Here is a 27,858-nt window from a genome sequence, read left to right on the forward strand (position 1 = left end):
AATACCAAAAGCCAATGTGCACAGCAGTGAACATGAGGTCTGACGAAGACATACAAGAGTTGTCGTATTTACCAATACAGCCACAGGAATAAAGTGGGAGATTACAAACCAGCATGGGATGCATCCTTGACATGAAGCTCACAGAGGCCCTTCACTAGAGTCTTTAGACTTTGCATTAGCACATCATTCCTGAAACAAATGGCACGGCATATATGGTGTCAGAATGGTGAGTAACATGAAAATATGCCATATTACAGTGCACTAAAGCAGACTCCCTTGATGCCTTTAATGCTCACAGCACCACATTACCAACACATAAACAATGTAAAAGTCATGATACGAAGCAACTGCACAAGGATCCAACAAAGAAATGTAGCTACAATGCCTTGATGTTTGTCTATAAAATGTTGTTGTAACTAGTGTCAAATCCTAATTATGTTTAAAGGTGAGAATGGGCTGCACAGTTAAATAAGATGCAACACAGGATCAGGAGATAGTGTTGAGCCAAACAGGTTATAGCCTATATACCCACACATTCAGTGCACTTCCGCTAGGATTAAATACTGATAAAATAAACAGGTTTTCACAGCCCCTTTATGTTTGTCCCAAGAAAAGTCCGCTGACATGGAGAGAAAAACCACACAAAGCAGGTCCGATATTTTGAAGCGATGCCTTCTTTGAGTCTAATGCCTTTTTGTGCTTTTGGCGCTCATGAGTAGTCATCACTCACAAATGCGAAAAGGCATTAGCATCGAAAAAGGCATCGCTACAAAGCAGGATCTCGGGACACAGCCAGGCTCCCTGACTAATGTCAACTTCAGTGAAAACTCCTTCATCACGGCAGCACGGTCTGTCCTCAAGACATACAGTGATGTACGAGCATTTTTAATGTGAATGTAGAGATTATGTGCAATAGTGACAAGCACAAGTGCACATAATCGCACAAGGCATACGTGGATACCTTGCATTGAAAAAAGATGCCAGTACTGCATCTAATCTTCATCTGAAGGATAGTCCATGCTGTCATGGTGAATGAGTTTTCATCATGCAGGAATTCTGATTACTGCAGGTTTTGCAAAGAGGGTCTGTAATCATTAGCACTGTACCACCACAACCCCTATATCTAAACAAAAAGGTTAGCTGTGTAAATGGAATGGATAAGAAAGTACCTGGTTGCAGCGGCTGCATTTCCGGGGGAACCAGCAAAAGCATTTCGCAAGAAGCGAAAGAGGTCAGCCACCGCCTCCCATTCTACATCGTCGTCCCAAGTGGTAGCGAGCTTCTGGGCAATGGCTTCCACAGAGCTCCATGTTTCACTGGGCACAGGCTGCCCGCTGCAAACGCAGAAGTGCCACACAAGAGCTACACTTGTCCGCTCAAGACATATCTGAAAATTCTGAACGTACATTCGGCATAAATTCAAACACAGACAAGTCAGAAAACGAAAAGATTGCGTTCCTGCATTTGTCAGCTCGTCAGCATTTGTAACAGTGGCCTAATTCAGGCTCCGTAATGCAGACTTCAGACTACACCACACTTAGAAACTGGCTACAGAGTGACTGCACGTCACACTCCAATTTAATTATGCTTAACTAGTTTTCTCATCATATTTTTCATGCTCACTTTTCGATATGTGCTGATGGTACATGCACCAAGTTGATGCTTTCTTTCCAAGATAAATGAAATGAACTTCATAGAAATTTGGGTTTCCAGCCATTAACTGGTCACCAACTTTCGAGCAGGCTGCAAAACACTATGACATGACAATGCTATGGCATTGTGGCCAGTTTTCATATAGGCAATAACTATGGCCACACCCATTGCCTTATGAGGCACATGTCAGTGACCGTGTGTGCCAGAATGCTACAGCTATGACACAATCCAGTGGCACAAGTGTTGTTGAAAGTCACCGTCAATGCATATGACCAAACATTGTGCAAATTTTCTGTTAAATACTATAATCATACAAAGTGACACATTTTGTTTTCCTCATGGGCTGAAATTACGTGGCTGGATCTGAAATTCACGAGACAGCTTGTCACATGACAATCACATGTCAGCTGTTGCCAATCCCTCTGGAAGCACAGGCTATCTCTCTCACTGACAATACACATTACCATTCCATTGACAAGTCATCCGTGGTTGACGACAAACATATTTTGCGAAATAACAACCTCTATAGCTGTAATCACATAAATACAACAGTACTGTATGGCTCAGTATTGTCTGCATCAAACACCACACCTGTGTAAATGCAATAACATCCTATGAGCCTGTACTGCATTACACACCAGACAAGGATACATTGAGAGAGAGCGGTCACCCTTTGCGAATTGCTTGGTTAGTAAACCTTTCAGATTTTAACAGATCCTATTGGAAGGGGCAGAGCTAGCCATTGTGCCTACTTATGAAGGAGGATCTCTTCTCTGGAAGGCAGAATAGTGAAAAGGAGTGCCAAGCAAGTTCTTCAAGTAACAATTGTGGTTTCATCAGTCCCATTCCACAGGGCTTGCTTTTCTGTCCCAACTATAGGAGTGTATTTTTAACCTGGGGTGGTACTATCGAGCTGTCACTTTCGGGGATATGATCACTTCCAAAGGATATCGTGTGACTGAGCACCAGATATGTTGAACTACACTGCCAACAGGCACAGTGCGAAGAGTTTCGCAAAGTGCCAGGATCGCTGTCGACCGTATACTATGCCGTGCTATGCTGTTCTGTGCCGAGTTATGAAAAATCTCATGAAGGCGATGGTATCCCTGAAAGTCATAGCTCGAGAATACTGCTCCTCACCGTTCATGCAAAAGGTTGGCACATGGCACGGAGAAGAGGGATTGCGAGTTGGCCAGCACAGGGCTTTCAAACACTTGCACTAACACACAGTCGCTAGACTCAATGTCCGCACCAGTTTGGGTGGACACAAAGCATTTCCACAGTGGCACAAGACAATTCGCTAAATGTAAACTGGGGTGCATTGTATTCACGTGAAGCGGTATCGTCACCATTCACTTAAGAGCAGTTTCCGTGCATCTATCTGTCAGTGAAACAGCAACATGAAAAGAATGTTTCCATCTGCTCCACCAGAAAGTATGGCAAGGAACTTCTGCTTGCATGTCGACACAAAACCATGGCATTACTTCTGTGCGATTTCATAAAAAGCCTGCACGAGGAAATAGTGTTGAGATAATTAAAGAAACCTAACCCCAATGCATTGCAGTGTTGCACTAACAAATAGAGCTGTGATGAAGAGCAGCTGTAGATAAGTCCTTTCACATCCCATATCCTAACTGTACCGAAAGCCTATATCCGAACTATACCGAATCATCCACACCCAAAGTTGTTTGGGTGTGGATGATCATGCCAGAAACAACATGGCTTGCAAAGGCCATGGCAAAAGAAAAAAAGAAAGACGAAAAAACATTTATGAGAGAACACGAGTTGTGTTGCTGCTTTCTGCACAGAAGGTTTCCCACAATTAGAGTGACCTTGTCCATTCATTACTTCTGCTTGGAACAGGTCTCGCTTCATTGCAAAGAATGCTCCTATGTGGGAACTGAAATGTCCCAGATATTCTTCCACTCCTTTCCTACTGCGGTCGACATACATAATTTTACATTTATCATGCAGGCAATTGATGCTAATGGTACAAAGCAGCAGCGTAAGAGCATTAAACAACCAATTTAGAGACAGGGGGATGCCTTGTCAGTTACCTATGTATGCATAAAACATAACCACATTTTGCAGACAATTTACCATCGCTATGTTCGTACACATTAAGGAGATTTTATACTTCAAAATTATTGAAAAATCAACTAGGGTTGACGACCAGAGATCGGAATCAAAAGATTAGTTAGTTTTTACCTTTGGTCATTATCATGTGTTGCCCACATACATTTCCTGCCCCTAATAAGTGCATGTATTGGCATCTTTTTCTGTGTACTAGCTCGATTTTTTTCGAAGGTGAACTATAATACCCAAGCAAGTGGAGCAAATGTTAGCCCTATCTCAGTTTTCGGTGTGCATGGACCCAAATGCAAGTAACGAATCTTGCTTATTAAAAAATTGTATACAATTGTGCTGCAGTAATTGCTCAGCATGAAAGATCAAGGACAATTGCCCAGAAATTGAAAACAACACTAAAATGTTCCAGTAATCTGGCCCAAGACTACAAGGCAGTGCTAGAGAATCAGTGACACACCAGTCAGATGCCAAAAAGTTTCCGTTTATTTGTGAACACACCAAAGCGGATATAAAAATAACATTCGGCATCATCCAAAAGAGGCCTCACGCACACTATCAAAACTATGCACCACACATGAAAATTGGCAGTGTAGCAGCATCCAGTCATGGCCACTGTGTCTTGAAAACCCAGCTCATGCACCAGACAACAGGCAGACAAAATTTGCAACATGTACAAGCTCTCAAAAATGTATAATCGCACACACATCGTGGAAGTTGCACAGTATATCCACAGTATGTTGCCAAGTATTCATCTCAGCTACAGGAGAAAGGTGACTGCAGCAACTTTCAGTGAATGTCCCACCAAAGCAGTATTCCACCAAATAAACAGAATTGACGAAGGAGTGCCAAACACATCGAACATTCTGCAAGTTCCTCACAGAGCAACTACTTTCATTTTTTTTACGTCCAAATGTAATCCATGACAAAGTTGGCTTGCACTTGAAAAGTTAATGCATAAAGAACACATATGCCAGAATTAAAAAGCAATACTTGGCTATTCTGAATGGGTTATACTATGGTACATATTAAAAGAGAAATAAAATAGCTAAATGTAATCAATTTTGAGATACTACTAGTGCTGTACAGTTGTTGACAGATTTTTGGGACGCGGACGATGGTCAGAAAAAAAAAATAATTTCAAGAAAAGATTTTGTTCTTGAAGCACCAGACACGCAGAAAATGTATTCATATTTGCTCAGTGTTCTGCTTCAGTGAAATAATGTCTGCTTGAAATTTTGTCATGGTGAAAGGTGCAGATGTGTTCCACGTTCACCCATTGTGCAGCTCTACCTCCGTCACTGCAGTTTAGGTTGTTTTGCTCAAATTCACTTCTAAGCTTTCCGCCTACATGCGAGTTTACCCCTTTCCTTCAAGTAAGCACACAGTGAACTTGGTAGGCATGTACGTGTGCTGCAGGTACAGGCCCATTGCATATGAACCTGAACGCTACTTTTAGATTTGCCTTCGGTACATAACTATGCACATGATCTTAAGCCTGATCCCCAATGAGCCATTTGTGCAAACACAGAGGCAAGCTTAACATGGCAACTTGCTGCCACCACCACGTCGGTCAGTGGCAAGTTGTCATGGTCGTGCCAGTTGACAATGACTAGGCTGTTAGGCCTAACCAGCGCTTCTTTGTCCTGTGTCAGCGACTGAAGATATTGGACACCATTAATTTATGGGTCTACCTCTTGTATAAGAAGCCGCTTGGGTCTCGGAAAAACCTGAGCAGACTTTGGGTTCATAGATATGTAACCCACTTGCGTACCCTATTCTAAAACACTCTGGATATTTAGGAGCCGAGTTGATGCGATGTAGATGTATTCATAGTGGCCGCACAACACACATAGTTGAAAAACTGCCTCACGAGTGGTAGCTTAAATGACACCAACTTCGTTCATGGACACAATCCTTACGTCATCGCAAACACGGCTCATGTCCAAAAAGAGCAACGTACCTTATGGTGTCCGAAATTTCAGTCACCTTTATACACCAGTTTTTGGGCAGAAGATGACAGCTCTTCGGTGAAGTCCGAATAATCAGTCAGCAACTGTACTACTAGTAATGTAAAACTCTAGCTCAATATGCAGCTAAAATACATGGTTAAGGCCATCAATTCATGATAAATTTACAAATGTTATAGGAGCTTAAAACCACTTAAGACCTACAGACTGGTAAAGAGTAAACAGCGCAACACTACTGCATTGCACTAACTTAAGTCACAAAAACAAAAATCACCAAAAGGAAGGTGGCATAACATAAGCAGTCACCTGATCTTATTCTTTCAGCAGCGTTCTGGCAATGCACCCTACCTTTCCTTGGGTGAGTCACAGTAACACACTAAGTCTTTTGCTAGCTTGCAGGGTTTTTATGTAATTAGCTTGTGATTAAAAGATTCAAAGTTCTCTCTGAATCTATCACAAGCTCATCACATGAAAACGCTGCCAGCTAACTGAAGACTTGCCGTGTTACTGTAATTCACGCAAGGAAAGGTAGGGTGCATTGCCAGAATGCTGCTCAGAACACAAAGATCAGGAGTAGAGATATATCGTGTGTGCAACCTCAAAACTTATGCTCTGCTGATCGCCATCACTGGCTGCAAGTAGATCACAAAGAGAAGGTGCTGTACTTGTACAGGGAGCCCTGACAAAGTGCTGTCAATCAATAACATCAACAAGTTTTACAAGAAAAATAAAACTGACCAAGCTGCATTTCCTTTCCAGTTTAAATAAAACAAATATCTTGCTACTACACTGTTTGCAAATTATAAAGCGTGCATAACACTACTCTGGGAGCTAGTACTGTACTTTGACAGAAGCGGCATAAACCCTGTTTCATGTTAACATCATCTTATACTTGGTATAAGGGATGCTTTTCCTATTTTAGAACAATGGTATTTTACAGCTCTATCCCCTTAGATTTACTCAATGTTTGCCTTTAGTATTCCTTCAAATGAGTCTCATAAGTCTATCTGCTGATAATGGAGGTGCCGAAATGAAAATGGAGGTTGCAGCAGACCACCAGTATGCACATGCAAGAAGCACCTGGGATTTCCAACCGGTAAAAACAAGACGGCACATAAACTTAATTGTGTTAGTATTCATGTTACTAATGCTATTCCTGTGCTATTCTCGTAACTGGCACACATGTTGCTGTTCATTTAGCAAGGCTTCGGGACACTGACGACACCAACTAAGCAAATGCAGTACAAATTTCCAGTGCTGCTAAAAAACGGACATTCTCACATGCTGTGAGCATCAAATATGCTCATAAAAATGAAAAGAATATTCACAATTAAGGCCTTTACTGTAGGCCTCCAAAGGTAAAACATTTTGAAGATGCATGCAAAAAAAAAAAAAAAAAAATTGAAAAAAAAAAAAAAGATGGAAGAGAACAGAAAATCATTGGTGTATATCAAGATATCAAGAGCTCGCTAAGCGCAAAGGTTATTGCACGAGATAAGTACATTAGGCGCAGTGCGCTCGGGCCAAACTTACAAAAAACTATAGGAGCAAACAAAAAATGTTTACGAGTTTAAAAGTTTACATGTGATAGCGTTCTTGCTTATCACAACTAAACCTCAGAAAATTGAGCCACAAGAGAGTTCAAGCGAACAAATAAAAATACATTCAGTGAAGACAGGGTGAGACGATATGTTAGCAAGTTTCTGCCATACGTCCCGAAAGTCCTACATCATGAAACAATCTCCAAGAGCACCAGCGTTATCTCAAAATGAGCAACTGTGTGACCTCTTAATACTGCATCACATGCAGCGGGTAAGGAGTGTTGACAACAGCCAATCTCATTACTCTGGGCGGGATACGCTTAAAACAACAGGTTTAAAATGGAAAAAGGCACAGTACTGTTCTTTCAACTTCACAACACTGCAAAAAAAAAAAAAAAAAATCTTTAGAATGAAAAACCAAAAACACCATGCAAGAATTGACAGGCAATGAACTGAGCCCATTGATGGCATTGAGGAGTGGCTGTTGCAATTTACACAAAACGGAGTGCTCCATTTGCCATTGTTACAGCAGCTCATTGTAAACGAATGTTGAACCATAACAAAACCAAGGAAACAATACATAGAACTCAATACATAACTGTAGGTCACTTTAAGCAATCAATCACCTCTATTAGCTTGAATCTAATTACAGACAGCAAACTGGTTGTCTCTCAAGAGGCTTCGTCGCTCCAACTCTGTTGCAGCAAAAAGATTTCTGGCCCCCTACAGGCAGTAAAAGCACTTTGATGCTGTGGATGCTTGTACTTAGTTAAAGCCAGGTCACAAACAGAATAACTGTCAGGTGAAAGCTTGAGCCCCACAATCAAGCTAGAATTCTTGTTTCCCTTTTATTTGTTTTGCATATAAGGGCAAATCAGAATAGCTTTAGCAGCACGGGGCACCAATCAGTCTGCGAGCCCATCCTATACAAGGCATCCACATTGTAAAATTCATTCCCGTGCCAAGAGACCGGCTTTATTTAAACAAATTGGTTCGGCCACAACCTGACTTAGACTGCTTTGTCTGGAACTAGAGAAATGGCACATTATTGGCAAGACAAGTGGAACACTTTAGATGCACACAGAGCTGATGTGTCTGGTGGATGCTAGAATGTTACAGACGCTCTATGTCCTGAAAGATAGTCAAGGGATAATTCAGACAAGTATGTCGGCAAAGATGGCCACATAACAGCAATAGCTGTATAACTGTGTCCTGCATTATTGCTGGCAATTTGCATCACGGAAAGCCTGCCAAATTTGTCTTCACCCGAGCATGCACACACGCAGAAATGCATGTGAGCAATAATACTTAAATTAATGCCTACTAGGTAGGCAATGACAAAAATATATCCTGGTACAACACATGCTTGTAGAAGAGCCCAGAATGTAGGTATATAAAAAAACTGACAAATCTGCATTTACAATGAATCAATGCAATTAGTAAGAACTAGCGATTAAGAGGGATACGAGTTAGCAAAAGAGCTATAAAACTCGAACAGTGTTCAAAGCATTCTACAAAAGGAGAGAGAACCCTCTCGGTCAGTTATTGATGCCACTGTCTGCTGCTTTGCAAGTCTGACAGTGTCAAAAAAGAACACACACACACACCGAAATAGCAACAAATATGGCAAAACATGAGATCTGAACAAAAAAAAAATAATAATGATGCTGCACAAAATGCATCTTATATATTACACCTGACAAATACACAAGGACCAAACACTGGAAGTACTGGTTTGTCCAGTGAGCAACACAAGGGCCATATAAGGCCAGGAACCATGCTTGCCAACCTTGGACAAAAGGAATTTCTGGAATGGCACACATCAGTACATCACCCATGTCACAATTTGAGAGTACTTCCACCTGCTTAATAGTTTTGCTAAACAAATCAGATTCTGAGATGCAAAGTATGGAAAGTGTTGATGATGGAAGTGGCAGACCTCAAATTTTGAGATGCAAGCAAGCAAAAATGAAAGGCAAATCTGCTTCTGATGAACTGGGGCGTTTGTCACACTTCTTGTTCAGAGTTTAACAATGTCTCTTAAGTGACGTGAAACATGTATTATTAAATTATCACTAATTTTACCACACTTCAACGTCAAAATGTAGGTTACCTCTGTCACAGACAGGGTTCAAAAGTTCTCTTTTCTGCACAAATATTTCAGTAGATGCTTTGGCTAAATTAGCACAAGTAGCATGGGTGAGTCTTGAAGTGGCCTATGCAAAGGCAAACATCTTGCCACTGGACCTATATCATTATCACAGCCCAAGGCACAGAAGCGTAGTTCAAAGGGACATAAAACCAGCCAGCACACTGATGCTAACAGGCAAAGTGTCTACATAAATAATGACTGCATAACAACATTCCTTAATGCGAGGAACGTCAACACGGCAGTGCAAAAGAACAAATGATGAGATGCACAAGGAAGACTGCCTGTCCACCAATGCTTTGTCAATGTTCATACCCACATGGCAGCATGTGATGACAGCCGTGGCAACAAATCAACAATGGCACATTCCTGACAGTTTGAATGTACGACAAAATCTCCTGCCAGTATTTGACAAAAGATGAGCAATTATAAAATTGCGAGAAACAAAAAGAAAAGTTATGCGCGATCTGCAGAATGAGCAAATAACGTGTCCAAAGGCTTTCAAGAGCCCGCTCATCTGCTCACCAGTTCTTCCAAATGTAAAATACAACACCCACACACACGGCAAAGCCTGCGGCCGTGATGGCCAACTTAGGCAGGTAGTTTGTGAGCACGGCTTCCCATCCACCGCGCTGGAGTACCCAGCAGCAGACACGGTCACGCAGGAAAGCCCACACCCAGGCAACCACTTGCCATCGCAGCCCTCCCACAGAGCACCGGACCGACTTCAGGATGAGGTCGCTGCAGAAGAAGAAAAACGTGACGAGCCTCTCGCGGCTGAAGCCATCCTCAAAGAGCTCGAGCATCAGCGTCATGAGGTTATCTCGGGTCAGGCTCGAGATGTCCAGCGAGTCGGCTTCCTGTCGCACGCGTATGCGTTCCCTGCTCTGTGAAAAACGGTCGGCAAGAGCACGCAGCTCACGACCCATGTTGCGGTAGACAGGGTGGAGGGCCTCGGCTTCAGTGCGGCTGTGCGGAGTGCCGATGTCTTCTTCGTCAATGGTGTGACTGTATACCATGTCCCCGATGGACTCGCCGCCAGCTCCGGCATCCATGGCAGCTCCTTCCTGTGCCACCTGGTAGTCCACAAACGAGCTGAGAAGTACTCGGCCTTCCTCCCGCGTCTCCTCGTGCGTGGGCGTGTTGCGTAGCAGTGGGAGGGGAATGCTCATCTGCGTCTGCAGAGGCAGCAGAAGTGGTCGTTGTATGCCGTTGGGAGTTGATCTGCCTCCGTTGGTATCTGCAATAACCAAGAAGGCCATTAGTCATCCTCCTGGAAAAAATAGCTTCACAGCATATGCTTCTGTGCATAGCTAAGTCATCTACACCTACATGAGTACTATCAATGCATAAAAAAAAAGAAGGCAATACTACTGTAATACATTAAATCTATCTCGACAATGGACAGACAGTGCAAGCATCGGGGCTTTTCAGTGAAGAACCTAGAAAATGCTCTCAGAATTTTCTAATGTGTGCGCATTATTACAGATCATTCAAGAAATACCACAAATCTGAAGACATATGAAGCACTGATGCACACATAAGCCAGTCAGTAAAATAACCAGTACTTGCCACCAGGAATCAGAACTGGCATTCACCAAAATTGTTATCAGCAGTCCTGAGACTCACGAGTGTCATGAAACAGGCCAATTTGCTGGTCAAGGTATGGAAGCAGACTACTGGTGGCGCAGACCACAAGCAGCTAAACTGTAGCCCTAACTTAATCTACTTGTGGCCTGTGACTCGGTCAGGCAGTCCAGGTACGATAAAGCATAAATATGTGATGCGCTAGTTTTCACAAATAAAAAAATAAAAAGAATGCAGACAGTTGTCATGAAATTATGAGTTCTATTCTTTGAAAGTATACCAGCGATCTGCAGCATGGCAGTGAGAACATACAAAGGCATTAAGGCTTGGAATTCCTTTGGTATGCTTAAGACACATGAAGAACATGGTGCACTCATTTCTTGTGTTTTTTTTAAGCAAGCCTGTTGGCCAACCCTGCAATAGAAAATGGTTTTTACAGCCCCAGGGCTTCCATTTTCACAGCCTCACTTGCTAAATGCTCTCAAGGAACCTGAGCCCAGTCATATATTTAAGCATTCTGGAAGTCCGCTGTATTGTCACAACACAGGATGCATGAGATTCCATCACATAAGTGATTGTACTGCTGAGCAGAATTCCTTGTATATAATAATAATCAATCCAGCATTTCCATGCAACAATTGTTTAACACCAAATAGCTATTCAATGCCAACTCATGGGAAAGCAAAATAGATGCACAAACATACAAATAAAAATAAATGAGAACTTGCACGGCTTCAACAAAGGGACAAAAGGTCAGCTGAAAACCACACCCCCAAAAGCAAGCCCTACCTACGTGCACGGAGAATACAGGAAAAAGTGGCACAAGAGAGTTGCAGCCTTTTTGCCATGCGCTCGTGTTGCAAAACACTCCACAATGACATGCGACGGATACGAATGCGACAGGCGCCTCTTTCATGGAAGTGCCAATGGAAAGCTCATCACCACTAACGTGACTGTGAATCACTGCCGCAACCTGCTCTTTCCACTAAACCTTGGCTTTTGGAATGTGTTTCACAGCTTCCTTTCCAAGTAAACAATGCAGGGGCTTGAGAGAAAACTGGTCTTGGTTGGCTTGTTGCAAGCATAATGAGCAGTAGATTAACATGACGAAACAAAAGCGAAGAACTTATTCATTCTTGCATCCGCAAGTTAATACAATAATGTGATCATTACGTCACATGAACTATCCTACAATCGTCACTTCTGTTGCAAGAAGGCAACACATTAAACAAACAACAAAAGCAACATATATACCCCCCTTCCCGCCCCAAGAATGCATTTTTACTGCCGTTAACACCCTATTTTCTAACAACCATAGTGTAAATAATATTTAAGATCACTTTTGAACACGTGTAAACTTCACACCTCTACACTGAATTTAAATAATTGCCTTGGAAGTGGTTGAACATTTCAAAATGAGGGGGGAAATATATATCGTGCTGCTAAACATGTCTCATGTCAAGAAGCACTACAAAGCACATTTGATTATGACGTTTTGAGCTAACGATGTCGGCAGGGAATGTCACAAAGTGGACGGGAGGGAATTGACTGTACGTAGACGTCGGCCAACGAGTAGCAGAAAGAACGGCATTGCCCAAAATGGGCCGATAATGTCTCCGGCAAATTTGACCACCTGTTCACGGCGGCCGACCTATCAGAAACTCGGAGCTTGCGTCGCCCCAAGACCTTTACCTCTCCTGACCCCCTCCCACTACGACCGCTGTCCCACAAACAAGTCTCCCACAGCCCCCTCCCCCCTTACCCTTCGGAGCATAAACCAACCAAATCTCCAAATGCCTCGACAAGGGAGCCATGCACCAAGCGCACCATATCCCCGCAGAAAAAGAAAGCACGTGCTCCGATGACTCTCCTCTCACTTCTCCGAAAGCAAAGGAAACAAAAGTAAACAAAGACACCGCCTCCTCTACCCCCGCCGCACAACCAAACATCGCCGCAGGCAATGCAGAGAAGAAAAAAATAAACGAAGGATAACGCGCTGGTCGGGAGGACAGGCGGCAGCGGCGCCTGCGCTTCCAGGAATACGCACAGCCCGATTGTTCGTTAATACGCAATCGAACGAATATACGGAAGGGCATGTTGCATCATGTCCGTGAAAGCGGGCTCCGGCGGCCCTCCGAATTCGCCCGTTACCCTCCCCGCCCGCCTCCTCGCGCTCAAGGGGAACTCGACCGACCGTGAAATAACGCGCCACCGGAGTAAAAGGTGCATGAACTGCGTGAACTCCGAAATGAACTGACTCACGTTGCAGTCGGCGCCAGGTTCATCCCGCGCGATGCCCGGCTTGCCACCCGTGCACAATGCGCGGTTGCAACAGGTCGCGGCACGCACCGTGCCAATGGGTTAAAGAGGCGCGGGGCAGTAAACAAAGCGGTAAACTGACGCATGTCAAGCGGGCGCTTTTGCATCTTTTCGGGGTGCATGCACGAGCAAATGGCACAAGAATTGAGATGCAAGCAGTGATAATGCATAATAAATAAACGACGTTATCGGTGCGTCGACATTTCGGCCCAGGTGCTGGTGAAAGCGCAGGGAGATCCGAGGGGTGCGGCAGCTTTGTTGCAGTGCATGTGACCGGAGAATAAAGAGTGCATGCAAATTGATGACAATACGTACCGCCACTGCTGGCACTGCTCGACGATGCAGCGGAATCGTCAGAAACCTCGACCAGTTTCCTTGCCATATTCCTCCAGTATAAGGGGTATAAGTTCTTTGGGCGAACAAGAATAAACACGCGCACGAAGTTAGCAGTGGACCAATAGACAAGACAGAGCTAGGAGCCACACGATGGCAAACGCCGCAGTAGCTGCACAACTGTAACTGAGGCAAGCCGTCTCGTCCGCTGGTGGTGGTCGCCAAGGTGGTGTATGAGTCATGCCCAGACCAGCGGCGGCTCCCGCGAATTCCGAAAAACGATGTCGAGTGTCCGCTAGTGCAGACCAGAACAAAGCACAAACCTGGTCCGCAGGGCGGCTAGCTCTTGGAGGCTGCTGTGCAGGTGAGGGGCAAGCAAACAAATAGGGTCCCTGTTAGCTTTCTCGTCACCAGCAAACGTGCCCTCGCTCATGACACTGATCGTCGCCGAAAGTGCACTGCAACTTGACCAGACTTGCTTGCGCTGCAGCCCGTTTCCCTTACCACTCTCCCTTTCCACTGCAGCGGGTAGCGTCGTTGGTCGTACAGCGTGCCGCGGAGGGCGTGCAGGGATGACGCATGGCAACAAACAACGGAAATGTGCGTTTGTAGCAGGTGGCAGCACTAGACATACCCGCGCAGGCTGCTCTAGCAGCTCTAGCGGTTAGCTCAGTCTTGGTAAGATCTCGTAACATTTGTCCATGTCTATGCTCTTTTAACATGGCCGCCCCCAGTAACGATGGCACGATGTCCACTGTCAAACACCCGAAAACTGCGAATTTTTCAGACCTCAAACTTAACAAGTGGATAATCGACCAGCTCGAGACATTAGGTATGCTTAGTCTGGATGCTCTAGTAGTAGATTACGTTATAATTTCGCTCTTTAGTCATATTAGCAGCTAAAGTGATGCTAACATGATGCCGATGCTCGAAACACGCTCCCAAATGTCGCCTGTCGTTTCGTTTAATCACCAGAACACGCGACGTTTATTTTTAACATTTAACAGCTTCAGAACTGTCCAGATACCGTAGTCGAATGTCATCTTTAGCACGAAGGCCAGCGGATGTGCTCGCAGTTTCAAGTATTTATTTCCTTTCCGATGTAATCATTCCAATACTTCCATTCTCTCACCTACTACTTTTCAGGTATCAGCAAACCTTCACCAATCCAGGAGAACTGCATTCCTGCCATTTTGAGCGGAAAGGACTGCATAGGATGCGCCAAAACTGGCAGCGGGAAAACGCTTGCCTTTGCACTGCCGATTCTTCAGAAGCTCTTCGAAGATCCGTACGGGATCTTCGCACTTGTATTGACTCCAACTCGTGAACTAGCATTCCAGATCTGCGACCAATTCAAGGTTGTCGGCAAAGCAGTTGGCTTGAAGGTAAGAAACGTACAAGAGATGCAAGTGCGGCGCAACACTGCTTTCCTTAATCCTAAACCAATACCAGCCGCAGCTGAAAAAAGAGCACGCAAGTATGTATATTTTATCTGTTTTCCCTTCCAGGAATGTGTCATTGTTGGAGGCATGGACATGGTGAAGCAGGGACAGATCCTGGCCGAGAGTCCCCATGTTGTTGTGGCCACACCAGGTCGATTGGCTGACCATCTGGAAAGCTGCAACACAGTTCACTCTCAAGAGAATTCGTTTCCTGGTGTTAGATGAAGCAGACAGGCTGCTTGAAGGTCATTTCAATGAACAGGTCTGTGTGCCTTACAAGGATCCTTCAATGCTTTAGCCTTAGTGTTGTATTTAGAATACAGAGGAATGATGCATCCGATGCCTGAACATCATCTTCTTTATTTAGTGTCCCCGCGCCACCATCCTCATCTTCTTTCCTATACAACATTTTCCCGGTCAACAAAAAAAAAAAAAAAAAAACTATCGCTTGCGTAACGCATAGTCCCTGAACTTCAATGGAGTTCTTTTAACTCGTGCGCTCTTCCGTGGGGGTTGGCCGGTCATTCTGTCCTGCAGTGAAGACGGCTGAGTACTTGAGTCACTGCTGGCTTGTGCTGCTATTTCTTGCCGTGACGTAGATGGACAGTCAGCATGTTGTTCACTCACAGGAAATGCACTACCTTGAAGAGACTCGTCAGGTAGTGGTAGAGTCCATTCTAGAATACCAGGTCGATTGCCTGTGAACTTCTCCGCAGCTTCAGGGTGCATCGCTTGAAATTTGGAAGCGTTCCACACTCGACCGTCATCCAAAAGAAATGAAGCTGGCCCTCGTTGCTCAATAATCTGCTTCGGTTTCAAAAAGCGCGAAGATATTTTCCCGTGAACTGACGACTTTCTCACGCGGACGTAGTCGCCGACGGCAAAGTGTCTTGTCCGGGCTCCGCGACGGCAGTCTGTGTAAAGTTTGGAAGATGCTTGGTTTTGTCTGACACGTTGGCGCAGCCATTTCATCGCTTGTGCTGGATTTTCGTGAAATGAAGAATCCGGTAATCCAACAATGCTTAAGCGTGTTCGTGGCAGTCGTCCGTGCAGCAAAACGGCGGGTGCAACTCCCGTTGTGGCGTGAGGTGTGCAGCGGTAGACCCCCAAATAGTCTGTCACGGCGACACGGATATCACGCCGCTCGTATACTGCCACCTGGACAACAGATTTGAGGACTCTGTTGAACCTTTCTACAAGCCCGTTTGCTTGCGGGTGATAAACAGAAGAAAAGCAATGGCGTATGCCACGTTCCTGAAGGAATTCTTCAAATTCAGCCGAGCTGAACTGCGGTCCGTGGTCGGAAACTATTTCACTCGGGTAGCCTTCACGAGAAAACACTTGTAGCAGAAAGTTCTTGACTGTCGCCGTAGAAACTTGTCTTGAAAAGAAAACTTCTGGCCATTTGCTGTGATAATCAATAAGCGTCACTGCATAACGGCATTTGATGGGAGCTTGCTCAAATGGGCCAATAATATCAATGGCAATCTTCTCCCAAGGGTTGTCAGGGAAAGCTACTGGTTGCATAGGTGCTACGGTTGGCCGTGCTGATTTGTCACATGACTGGCAAACAACACATGTTTTAACCAGTTGTTCCACGTGGTTATCCATTCGAGGCCACCAGTACAACTCTCGCAAACGGCTTTTCGTACGACTGATCCCCGGGTGTGATTTGTGTGCGACTTCCATCAAACGACGAGTAAGGGTACCTGGAACTACGATCCTGTCACCACGGTAAAGCAAGTCGTGTACAATGGATAGTTCTGCACGTACATGAAAATATGGCATTAGCTCCGCTTCCAGAGATTTTTCATCCGGCCAAGAGGACAAAACAAAGTCCATGACTTTTGCGATTGTACTGTCAGATGCACTCTCCGCTTGTAATTCTGCAATGGTTAACATCGGAGAAAGAAGGCAAACAAACTCATCTTCGGCAACCTCATTGGTTTCTCCTTGCAAAGGCAGTCGAGAGAGCGCATCAGCCACCACATTATCGCTTCCCTTACGGTACTCTACGGTGTAGTTGTAACAAAGAAGTCGCGCTGACCAACGGGAAATTCGCAATGGCCGATGTCCAACACCTTTGGTTGACAGCAAGGTGACAAGAGCACTGTGGTCGGTTCGCAAGACAAAGGGGCGACCCCAAAGGTACACGTGCCAATGTTCACAGGCCCAAACACATGCTAAGGCTTCACGTTCGCCTGCAGAGTACTTCCTCTCTTGTGGGCTCAAGGTACGGGAGGCAAAGGCAACCGTCTGTAGAATTCCCTTGTTATCTTGTTGCAGCACAGCGCCCAGTCCATACCCGGAGGCATCGGTCGTGACGATGGCGGGTAGGTTCGGGTCAAAGAAATGTAGAACCTTGCAAGTTGTCAGCAGTGATTTCAAACGAACGAAACTCTCTTCGGCAGCTGGCGTCCAAGCAAATGGCTCGTTGCCTCGAAGCAATGCCCGTAAAGGTTCCACAACATCCGAAAAATGGGGAACGAACTTGGAATAAAATCCCGCCAGACCAAGCAGGGAACGAAGTTCATTGATGTTTGAAGGCGCCGGAGCTTCTTTCATCGCTTGGATAGATGACGCTAGTGGAAAGAGTCCTTTGCCGTTCACAACATGTCCCAGAAACGTTAGTTCCGTGACGTCGAAAACGCACTTCTGGTTGAGTTTCAGGCCCGCTTTAGAAAGTCGTTGCAAAACGATGCGAAGATTTGAAAGATGGTCTTCTCGAGAACGACCATATACGATAATGTCGTCGATGTAGAAAAGTACACCTTTGCACCCTTTCAGTATGAGATGCATCATCTTTTGAAATGCTGATGGGGCTGAAGCCAAGCCGAAACGTACTCTCTTAAAACGAAAAAGCTCGTCGTGCGTGATGAAGGTAGTCAGATCACGACTCTCAGGATCGAGCTCTAGTTGATGGTAGGCAGACGCCAAATCCAGTTTCGAGAATCGCTTGGCGCCAGCTAAGCTGTGCAGCAGCTCGTCTGTCTGTGGTAGTGGAAAGCTGTCAACAATTATAGCTTTATTGGGCTCTCGCAGATCAACACACATTCGTATTGAACCATCCTTCTTGCGAACAACCACTATAGGAGAAACCCACTGAGAGGCGTCAACGCGCTCGATTATGTCTTGGGCTTCAAGCTTCTGCAATTCAGCCGACACTTGTTCCCGAAGGGTAAACGGCAGCCGTCGTAGCTTGCTGGCAACGGGTGACACGGAATCACGAACCTTAACTTTGTGTTTGAATCCTTTGGCAAGTCCGAGCTGTTTGTCAAAGAGGTGTTCATACTCTGAACGTAGCTCAGCTGGTAATGTAGGAGTGCTGGAGGCTAATGCAAGGCACTGAAGCGATTTACCTTCAATATTCATCTGTAGTGCCGCAATGGCGTCTAAGCCCAGTACAGTGGTGCCTTCAGATACCACATACAGAAGAATACAAGCAGTTCTGTCTTGGAACGCAGCTGAAGCGACAAAACATCCTCGAACTCTTATCTTGTCCAGAGTAGTCGAAAAGCTGCACTGAGGTAGGTTTCAAAGGGTAAGAGCTTGCAAAAAACTGGTGATAGAGTTCTTCAGTCAGGATAGTGACAGAAGATCCCGTATCAACTAGAAACGAGATAGGGTGACCTTCCACAGCAACGGATGCGTAAATGCCATGCTTGCTTCCATTGACAACACAAACTGTTTTTCCGCTACTCTGGGAGCTAGCGTCGTCGTCGTCATCAACTTGGCGAACTTCAGCTGAATATCCAGACGACCTACACATAAAATCTAAGTGGCCAATCTTCTCGCAGCGACGACATCTGCGCTTGCGGGCCTTACATGCAGGACTGTTTGCAAGATGATCAGTCGCTCCACAACGATAGCAAGCTCGAAGGTTCGTGGCACCTTGTACGGGATGCTCAGATGCTTTGGCTTTGCACTTATTACAAGTTGTGCGTTCATTTGGTTGTTCAGAAGACCGAGAAGAGCTTTGCGCGGTTTTAACGTGATGAACTGAAGCCTCGTCGCAAAATTCCTTAGCATGACTCACGGCTTCTTCGTACTGATTAGCAATTGTTATAGCTCGTGAGAGCGTCAGTGATGAGCCCTCAAAAAGTAACCGCTCACGTAAATGATGATTCGTCGTTTTCGAGACAAACTGATCTCGTAGCATCTCATCAGCGAGGCTTCCGAAATTACAGTCTGCAATGAGGATTTGTAAAGCAGAGACGTATTCTTCCGCTGTCTCACCTGCATGCTGAGCACGGCGACTGAAACGTTGTCGAGCCACGATGACGTTGACTGAACGCTTGAAATGATCCGAAAGCAGGGCGATTGCAGAGTCATATGCGTCATTCGTCGACCCGGTGTCACCTGTGCTCGAAGGACTAGTAGCGGGAGCAGAGCCAGACTGCAAGTCCACTGGCTTCAGTGTAGAGAAGATCCGTTGCCCCTCCATACCAAGGCATGTGAGCAGGATAGCTTTTCGGCGTTCGGCTGGAAGCTCTGAAGCTCCAGAAGCCACCATGTACGTCTGAAAGGCCTGCTTCCACTGGTCCCATGGGACAGCCGGATGACCAGGCGAAGGCAGGAAAGGCGGTGGCGGTTGCAATCCCGGAATGCTCATTGTGGTGATGCAGCAGGAATCACCAGGACTGTTGCACTTGCATGGGTTGAAATCTCGTCGCCAATATGTTGTATTTAGAATACAGAGGAATGATGCATCCGATGCCTGAACATCATCTTCTTTATTTAGTGTCCCCGCGCCACCATCCTCATCTTCTTTCCTATACAACACTTAGTGAGGCTTCTAAATGCATGGTGTTATTGAATGCTGTGAAAATGGTTCCTCTATGAAGCTTTGAAGCTCTCAATGTGCACGATGTAAGAAAACATGGCTTGTTTTTCAGTGAAGAAGTTAGAATGCATTACGAATGGCCAGAACAGCTGGGTAAAAGGCTGATGCACTGCATGCCATCATGCTCTTAAGTACTTAAGTTGTGCAAGTGAATTTGTTGTCAGATTTTATGGTATGTAGGCTTTGTGTCTTTTAACTCTTGCTTTATTTTGTATTCCGCAGCTTAAGACCATATTTGCTGCACTGCCCAAGAAGAGGCAAACATTGTTGTTCAGCGCTACCATCACAGCCACCTTAGAAGAACTTCGCAATGTCGCCATGACAGATCCTTTCTTCTACACGGCTCCCTCCGACGTGGTGACAGTCGAAGAACTTGACCAGCGTTATGTCCTGATGCCAGTTTCTGTACGAGAAGCTTACTTGGTGCACATTCTGAAGAGGTTTCTTGACTCCATGCCTAAGGGCTCCGTCATTATCTTCACAGGCACTTGCAAGTATGCATCCTGTTGTCTTACAGACATTTCTTTGCTTCTCTCTCTTTATACAGTGCACGTGTTTCATATATGTATGAGGATTTGCAAGGTAACATTTATGCATTTTCTATGTGTTAAATCTCTTCGTATACACAGTAGGCTCCTACTAAGAGGAATATGATAGAGTTTGTAAATCTGTTCTTACCAAACGATGAGCTGAAGAGCAGTGCACTCTATTGGAATCAAAACCCAAGGCCATTTAAATTTTAAATTTCACCAGAGTGGCAGTTTGGCCATGTTGGTAATTTCTAAGAATGTTAAAAAAAGCAAACTCGACATGCATAAAAAAGGCACGTATACACAAAAGCCTGTGTGTGTATATATGAGCCTTTTTCATCCTTGTCCACTTGGCGCTTTTTAATGTTCTCAAGTTTTGAGCTTAATAGTGAGCTCATTCTAACTAGATTCATACTGAAAAGAGCCTGCTTCAGTTTTTCTTGTCTTGGTACTAGTAGGGTTCATTCAGCGACAGGTGAGTGTGCTATTTATATGTGTTGCAAGCCCTTTGCAGCCGCTGAAAGAATGATACACAAACCAAAGATTGGATAAGAGAGAAAGTGGCCTCATAATTGTTGCTCAAATTTAGGAATTGGCAAAAGAAAGATCACATAATAGTACAATGTTAGTGAACATATACGATAGTCATCAAAAAAAAGCTGCTATTGTTGCAAAATATTGAGTGGGCATAGATTACATGCCAAGGCACTGAGTTGGTTATACTCGTATGTCTTCATCATGCAAATTCAATGTGCATTCTCACTAATATATATTCTGTACTTGTCTGATGAGTGAGTGAGTAAACATCTTTATTAAAGACTAAATGAAAATTATAAGGAGCAACCATCTTTATGAATTCTTTTAATGCCTTGAGGCCATGTGTAAATTTATTTTCTCATTCTTTCATTGTTTATTTGCCCGACAATTGTGAAGTTATATGCCACAAAAGTGGCTAACCTCTATGGATGCTTTGGATGCCTGCATGGAGGTTGCCTAATTAAATTTCTTTAGCACTTACATCAGTCTTGAGTGCACCAGCAGTGCTGATGAAGTATTGTAGTGCAAGCATATATTTTTTGAGCTAACATTGTCATTAGCACATAGATGGGTCTTGCTTTTGATCTTGCAAGCAGTATCATCATAAGCAAAGCTATCCCAAAGAGGCACCAATGGGTGACAGCGGGATGATAGTACCCAAAAGAAAGTTCAACAGAAGAAAATGTATGCATCCATCCTGTAAACAATGTGACTCTGCTAGAGTGAAATAGGAAGGCATACCGACTATGCTGCATATGTAGTACTATACTCTTGGAATGAAACGCGACAAGGAAATTTTAAAGTAGAACAGCCAATAAACACAATTATACTTGATACTGCGATCTCATGCTGCTATGCATCTGATCTACAATGCTATAGCAATGCCTCTTCTTATGCTATTCCTTCTCCCACTTTTCGCTCACCGTCAGTGGTCAGAGCAAAGCTCCGCCCCTGTTATCAACGGTATCAGCTGGCCATGAAGAGTGGATGATAAGAGTGGCATAGAACTGTGTGAAAGGCATCACTACAAAATCGCGGCCCTGGTCGCTAAAGGTGGCATCAGCTCTGATCTAAGCAAGATATCCTGATCTATGCCGATGTAACACAAACTGGAGACAGCAAGAATAAAAGTGTTCATATTAATTGGTGCTAAATTGACATGTTTATTCTGTGAGAATATTACATTGTTTACCGTCAGTTTAGAAATGAAAATAAATTTCAGCAGAAACTGTCCATGATGATTGCCAACGTAAGTGAATAGCCAAATGCTTCAAGAAAGCTACTCACTCTATTAATAGAATGGTGCACTTGATGGCACATATTTGTTGCAGTGAGGATATTTAGGTTATGCTTGTTGTTCCATTGCATTATTTTGCAGAGAACATAGCCATCAGCCAGCACATATGTAGCGGTAGTATAGACAGGAAACAAGGGTGTCTCAAAGAGAATGCAAGATTTGGCGCTTTGAAATGAATGCATCCAGCAACTCCTGCATGCAAGGGCATGCACGCAATGTGTTGGTGCAAAGTCCAACCTCCGACCATGAAAATGGGCAACAGAGCCAAAGAAAGCTATTCGCTTTAAGAGAGAGAGAGAGAGAACTTTAATGAAAAGAATGGCTCAATGGCCTAAGCAGGGGTAAGGGTCAATGGCGGGGTTCACAAGGAAAAAAAAAAACACACAAAAAACAAGAAAACACTACACATTCATAACCTGCCGGTCAAGCCGGCCTCGCGCACAAACTCCCATAAGGAGTTGATAGTTCGTCGGGCATCGGCCTGAGGGGGCGGCGTGGTCCATGCCTCCAGTGAGGTAATGCCGCGTCCCTTGTGCTTGTCTCTTACTGCCGCGAGACCGGGACAGTCCCACAATAGATGCCTGATTGTCGGTCGAGCACCGATGTCGCACGTACTGCACGTCACTGATGAAGACATCACTTTCTCCTCCGTCTCTTCCTCCTCCTCATTGTCCAAACGTTGCCTCTGATGGCCTCGCGTCTTCGCTTTAAGAAATATATGTAAGGGGTCACCAACGCAAACATTTGGTGCCACCATAAAGCATGCAGGCTGTTTCTGTGTATCGCTTATGCACAAAGTTACCATAGCAGCAAAGTATTATACAGTGACAAGTTGTAGCAGCAAGTCATAAGAACAAACTGTTACCGCTATTAACAGTGGCACTGGTATTCTGCATTAGTCGTCCTTTATAACATCTCCCTGTTATTCTGAGAATATTTCTGCTCTCGATTTCTTTTCTTTGGAATGCCATGTTTCAGGTGAATTGCTGAAAAAGAGAGAGAGAAAGACTGGGGGGGGGGGGGGGGGGAGAGGTCTGGAGAGGTTATCCTAGCCAAATTACTGACGGGCTACTTCAGAGAGATGGAAGTAGAATAGCTTCATGTTTAATATGAGCAGGTGTATAAAATTGTCAATATGCAGCCAAACAACTGAGTATGTTCAGTTTTTGTTTAGCTGATGTCATCACGTGTCGTCATTTCTTTAGTTCTGTTTAAATACATAAACAGCATCTTGAAGTACAGCCTTTTCTATGTGATGTCATTGGATAGAACAATCCCAGTGTTGGGGTGGTTAAACAAACTGCTTTGGATTGATTCTGGGATCTCTCAGAATCATGAAAACTATATCGAATCACTTAGTCTTGTTTATGCTATATACTGTAGTATATTAATTTTGCTTGCTGCATACTCTATTTTATTATCGTATGAAATGTGTATACTGCTCTGCTGAAACTGCTCTGCTGTTAAGATTAGCAGCAGTGTCTCAAGCAAATGATATTGAATAATATTTGTGAACATCATGTGATACTGGTTCTCTTCACGCATTTCAGGGGATGCCAGGTGCTCTCAATCGCCTTGAAGTCTCTCGGCTTTCCAAATGCGCCCCTGCATTCTCAGATGCCACAGAGAGAGCGACTTGCTTCGCTGAACACATTCAAGTCGAATACAACTCGTGTGCTTGTAGCCACCGATGTCGCCAGCCGAGGTACCCTGGCTGCGCTTGTGTTTCCTTTTCTGTTCCTAGCATTAACCAATTAATTTAGATTACTCAGGTTCATTGCAGTAACCATCTTTAAAACAATACTCCAACTGCATTCATGATTGGTTCAGTGTGTCTAGCCCAATGGGGCTCCGCTGTGCCATCCAATCTTAAAGGCCATAGTACCAGCACAGTGTTGTTATTCTCAGTCGCTTGATGGTACCGCCGTCCAATCAGTGATGGATTTATTCCCCCTTCTTACTCTTGTTGGATATGCTTTTTAGCTGTGGTGTGTAAAGAGACATGAGACAAGACCAGTGTCCATTGTGTTTCAAAGTATGTAGGAATATTCAGTGTTGGAAATATGTCTTGACACAGTGGTACCATTCTCTGTCACCAGATGGTGTCACTGCCCAATCAGTGATGAAATTAGTTTTTTTTTTTTTTTCTTTTGGTCAGGACACTACCTACTTTTGGCATCTAACGAGATTCAGTAAATCACCATTGTATGCAAGACTGTTAAAAAAAAGTCAGTGGGATATTTAGAAGTTGAAGAGAAAGCCATCTGGTTTTTGGAATGAAACTACAGGCTTCTTGCTGCGAGTACAAGAACAATAGTATTAGTCAAAGCTGTTTGTCACAGTATTGTCTATTGACTAAGCAATGTTTATTCAGCATGTTCGAAAAGCGCCCCTTTAAAGATACAGCATTCAAATTTGTCATGCTAAGAATGGCAAACTTGGAGTGCAACCCAACAACATGCATGCAGGTTTGGACATTCCATCCGTGGAACTGGTGCTCAACCACAACGTGCCTTCGGCTCCTAAGGACTATGTGCATCGTGTGGGCCGCACAGCACGTGCTGGCCGTGGGGGAAAGGCCATCACTCTCGTAACTCAGCACGACGTTCACCTTGTGGAAGCCATCGAGGCACTTATCAAGACTAAGCTTGCACTTCAGCCTACAAAGGGTGAGAACAAGGTTTCGCATACCAGTTATTCCGTTAGACTGAATAATGTGTGCATCTGCGACGATTGACAATATTGGGGACTTGCAGAATGGTCCGTGTTACACGTCCTTAATTTCCAGCTAGTACTACTAAGCATACAGAGAATATATGTTGTGATTATATGTATGTCATGCTACCAATAGTAGTTGGGGATCTAGTTCTGAAGCAGGGCAATTTTTTGAAGGTCGGCGAGTTTTGCTGTACTCTGTTTCGTACATACGAAGTAATGCTCCAAAGGCTGGAAGAGAGACTTCTCTCACTGGTCTTGCATCTGCGACGAAACAGTGGTGCGTCACATGTGAAAGAAAGATACTAGGTACTCACCGTGTAATTAGAAGTAAAATTTGTGATCTTCTTTTTACACCACAACACACTACATATTTATCACATGACAAGTGTCTGAGATCTAAACCTATTTACCACCATACGAGCGGAGTATCATGTTTCTGGCATCCATCAGCCACAACACATCACTTGTGCTGCAAACAAAACGTAGTATGCCGCCTACTAGAAGCAGAAATATGCACAAGTATTGTGTGATTTGACGTAAACTTCCATCCACAAGTAGTAGTTGGAATAATGTACTTATTTCTTAGGAAATGTTGCAGATCAAGAACAACTGCGCTTTAAAATATGTGTAGCAATGCCTTTATGGCCGCACTACTTGCATAGCTTCTGCAGCGTTGCCTGCTATGCATGAAACAGAATATAACATGATTTAGAAGTCCTACAGAAAGGATTGCTCAAAGGCCACTTTACATAGCCTAGGTTCTATATCCAACCTGCAGCCCCCATTGCCTTTTGATTGAACTTGCATTGAGGGCGTGTTAGAAGTTGGCAAGTGTGGTTTCTTAGGTGGATTGTATTCACGACTTCAGCTACATTGAATCAATGTTGATATTCCCAACTTAGCCAACACACTAAGGAATTGCTTCCTCAGCTAGACTGAACCTTTGTTTATGGATATGGTCGGGTCATAGTTACTTGTAGCAAGGTGAAATGCATTATTCTTCAGTGGTAACTGTTGCGTGCTGTTTCTTGACTTATGACGATGACGGATAGCAAAATATACTTCACATTAGCTTTTGGCTACAGCCCATTCCTTTATAACTTCCTTTATAAATAGGGTCGAGCCACAGTTACTTGTAACAAGGTGAAATGTATTGTTCTATAGCGACAGATGCTATGCATTCTTCCCTGGCTTGAGAGGATGTAGTGTTATGTTCCCACAGAATAATGAAAAGGCCGTCACGTTGTTATCACAGGTTTATTACAAATTACATTTTATAGTACACAGGGCTTGATAATATGCCACAGCTGTCACTGTGGCTTTACTACTGTATATAACACAGGACCATGGAGTTTGTTCGTGGTTGACTCATAAGCATTAAATTACACACAGTTGGGCATGTAAGAAATTATGTCAATCCCAGTGGCTTCCAACTACTCTGCCACCATGCATGGACAAGAATACTTTCCTAGGCCAATGTAGGCCTTTCCGAGATACTCTGGATACACGAAGGATTGTATTGTTTTCTTTATGGTTGACTAGTGATTAATGATGGATCTTGACCGACTGGTTTTGTCTTATCCTCTCAACAGAGTCGGAAGTCCTGAAAATATTGACACAAGTGTCAGTGGCGCTGCGAGAGGCTGAGATTCGCCTGGACGAGCAGGACTTTGAGGAGCGCAAGTTGATCAACTGGCGCAAAAAGCTCCTCCTCCAGGGGCTCGATCCCGACGAAGTGGAGGCCAAGAAGCGCAAGAAGCAACAGCAGCGACTCCTCCGAAGGAAACGAGAAGGAAAGAGACTAGCACAGGCAAAAGGAGCCCACAGAAAGGAGTCTGTAGAAACGTAGATGCAATGAAAATTACTTATATTTGTTGTAAATAAGAAAAGACAGACGACTATACTGTGTTGTCATTCTTCTGTGTGTAAAAGACAGAAACACTGGGGGGGGGGGGGGCTCATTGCATTGGCTGAGTGACTATGGCATGGGCGCACAAGCAATTTTCTGCAGCGCCAGAACACAAAAGTGAGCAGTTTCGCCCAAAAAGTGAAGCGTTGATAAGCGATAGCAAGGTTTAGTGTTGTAACAATAGAAAGGGTTGACACAACACAACACGCAAGGCAACTGCTGGCTGAACAGCAGAAACATCGCCCTGGCAGCCACCAGGCGTTTCACATTGCTGGCGTGATGAGGAGCACCCCGCAAGTGGCGATGCCCTTAAGGGGAAGCTTTAGCTTAATGGTGCATGACATGAGACTGGTGCGAAACCGCTGACATTCCTTTGCGCCAAGTGAACGGATTAGATAGTTCTAGTTGGGCGCCTGCTGTTCATTTCACCGAGACCGTTGTATGCACCAAAGTGTGGTGTGCACACAGCTGTTCAGCAGGAACGCTAATGCGTGTGTGCACAATGCTCATGTTGGAGCGTAAAGCAGAACGCTGCCATGGCTAAGCCGATTGAGCAAATCGTGATGGTGCATCCACTTGGCTTCGTGGTTCTAGCAGCCAAATGCACTGTGCGTCTCTGGAGACCACATGGAATCCTCCGTGTGCGGGCTGCGCATTCGCCATCAATACTGTGACAGCACGGCAACGGAGGTGGGTCTAGCAGCATGAATGCGTGCCAAGTGTCTGTATAATTGAACAGAAACCTTGTTAAACATTAAGGAGGACACTGGTACTGAAATCAGATTCTATATTATCAAACTCAAACTTTACATAAAGTTTTTCGCATTGATTTCAAATATGCAATGTTTTTTTTTTCTTGAAAAGAAAAAAAAAAGATGCCCTCAAGGAGGAAGCTTTAGCTTCGCAGCTATCTAAATACATGGGAAAAGAGAAATCGGTTTTCTC

General features: G+C 44.4%; 4 protein-coding genes across 10 annotated transcripts in view; 1 reads left to right on the forward strand and 3 right to left on the reverse strand.

Annotated features, from left to right (window-relative positions):
• The window catches only part of LOC119461273 (ataxin-10), a 32,600-nt gene extending 18,416 nt beyond the window's left edge, over positions 1–14,184 (reverse strand). The window contains exons 1-3 of the mRNA XM_037722506.2: positions 13,961–14,184; positions 1,170–1,334; positions 110–189 (exon numbers count right to left, since the gene is read on the reverse strand). Of these exons, the coding sequence (XP_037578434.1) occupies positions 110–189; positions 1,170–1,334; positions 13,961–14,070 (355 nt within the window). The 5' untranslated portion in view covers positions 14,071–14,184. The remainder of the gene's footprint in view (positions 1–109; positions 190–1,169; positions 1,335–13,960) is intronic.
• Positions 4,207–13,964, reverse strand: LOC119461275 (apoptosis regulator BAX-like). 2 transcript variants are annotated; one of them, XM_037722510.2, is made up of 2 exons: positions 13,620–13,964; positions 4,207–10,638 (listed from the first exon to the last, which is right to left on the reverse strand). In XM_037722510.2, exons 1-2 carry the CDS (start codon positions 13,684–13,686, stop codon positions 9,920–9,922), a joined length of 786 nt encoding a protein of 261 aa, XP_037578438.1. In that variant the 5' UTR covers positions 13,687–13,964; the 3' UTR covers positions 4,207–9,919. The 2 variants fall into 2 exon arrangements, with proteins under 2 accessions (XP_037578438.1, XP_037578440.1); XM_037722512.2 differs by lacking the exon at positions 13,620–13,964 and adding an exon at positions 13,248–13,579.
• A 131-nt stretch (positions 14,185–14,315) lies between the features above and the next one.
• On the forward strand, positions 14,316–26,907 carry LOC119461272 (probable ATP-dependent RNA helicase DDX49). Its single transcript, XM_037722504.2, is given in 8 exon segments — positions 14,316–14,469; positions 14,784–15,022; positions 15,146–15,271; positions 15,273–15,341; positions 20,145–20,416; positions 23,837–23,991; positions 24,755–24,955; positions 26,597–26,907. Coding segments are annotated over 8 exon segments (1,431 nt in total). The 5' UTR covers positions 14,316–14,357; the 3' UTR covers positions 26,854–26,907.
• Positions 26,897–27,858, reverse strand: part of LOC119461274 (magnesium transporter NIPA2) — a 44,545-nt gene continuing 43,583 nt past the window's right edge. For 3 of the 6 annotated variants that reach the window (XM_049672234.1, XM_049672235.1, XM_049672233.1), the window contains one exon: positions 26,897–27,636. In XM_049672234.1, the coding sequence (XP_049528191.1) occupies positions 27,398–27,636 (239 nt within the window). In that variant the 3' untranslated portion in view covers positions 26,897–27,397. The remainder of the gene's footprint in view (positions 27,637–27,858) is intronic. The other 3 variants (XM_049672241.1, XM_049672240.1, XM_049672244.1) reach the window with 2 other exon arrangements.

This window comes from Dermacentor silvarum, chromosome 8, assembly GCF_013339745.2.
Source record: "Dermacentor silvarum isolate Dsil-2018 chromosome 8, BIME_Dsil_1.4, whole genome shotgun sequence".
Taxonomy (NCBI): domain Eukaryota; kingdom Metazoa; phylum Arthropoda; class Arachnida; order Ixodida; family Ixodidae; genus Dermacentor; species Dermacentor silvarum.

Coding starts and splice junctions, on each gene's coding strand:
- LOC119461275 (XM_037722510.2), bottom strand. CDS start 13,686: ATGGCAAGGAAACTGGTCGAGGTTTCTGACGATTCCGCTGCATCGTCG. Junction 10,639..13,619: donor GAGCAGTGCCAGCAGTGGCG/GTACGTATTGTC, acceptor TGGTTATTGCAG/ATACCAACGGAGGCAGATCA.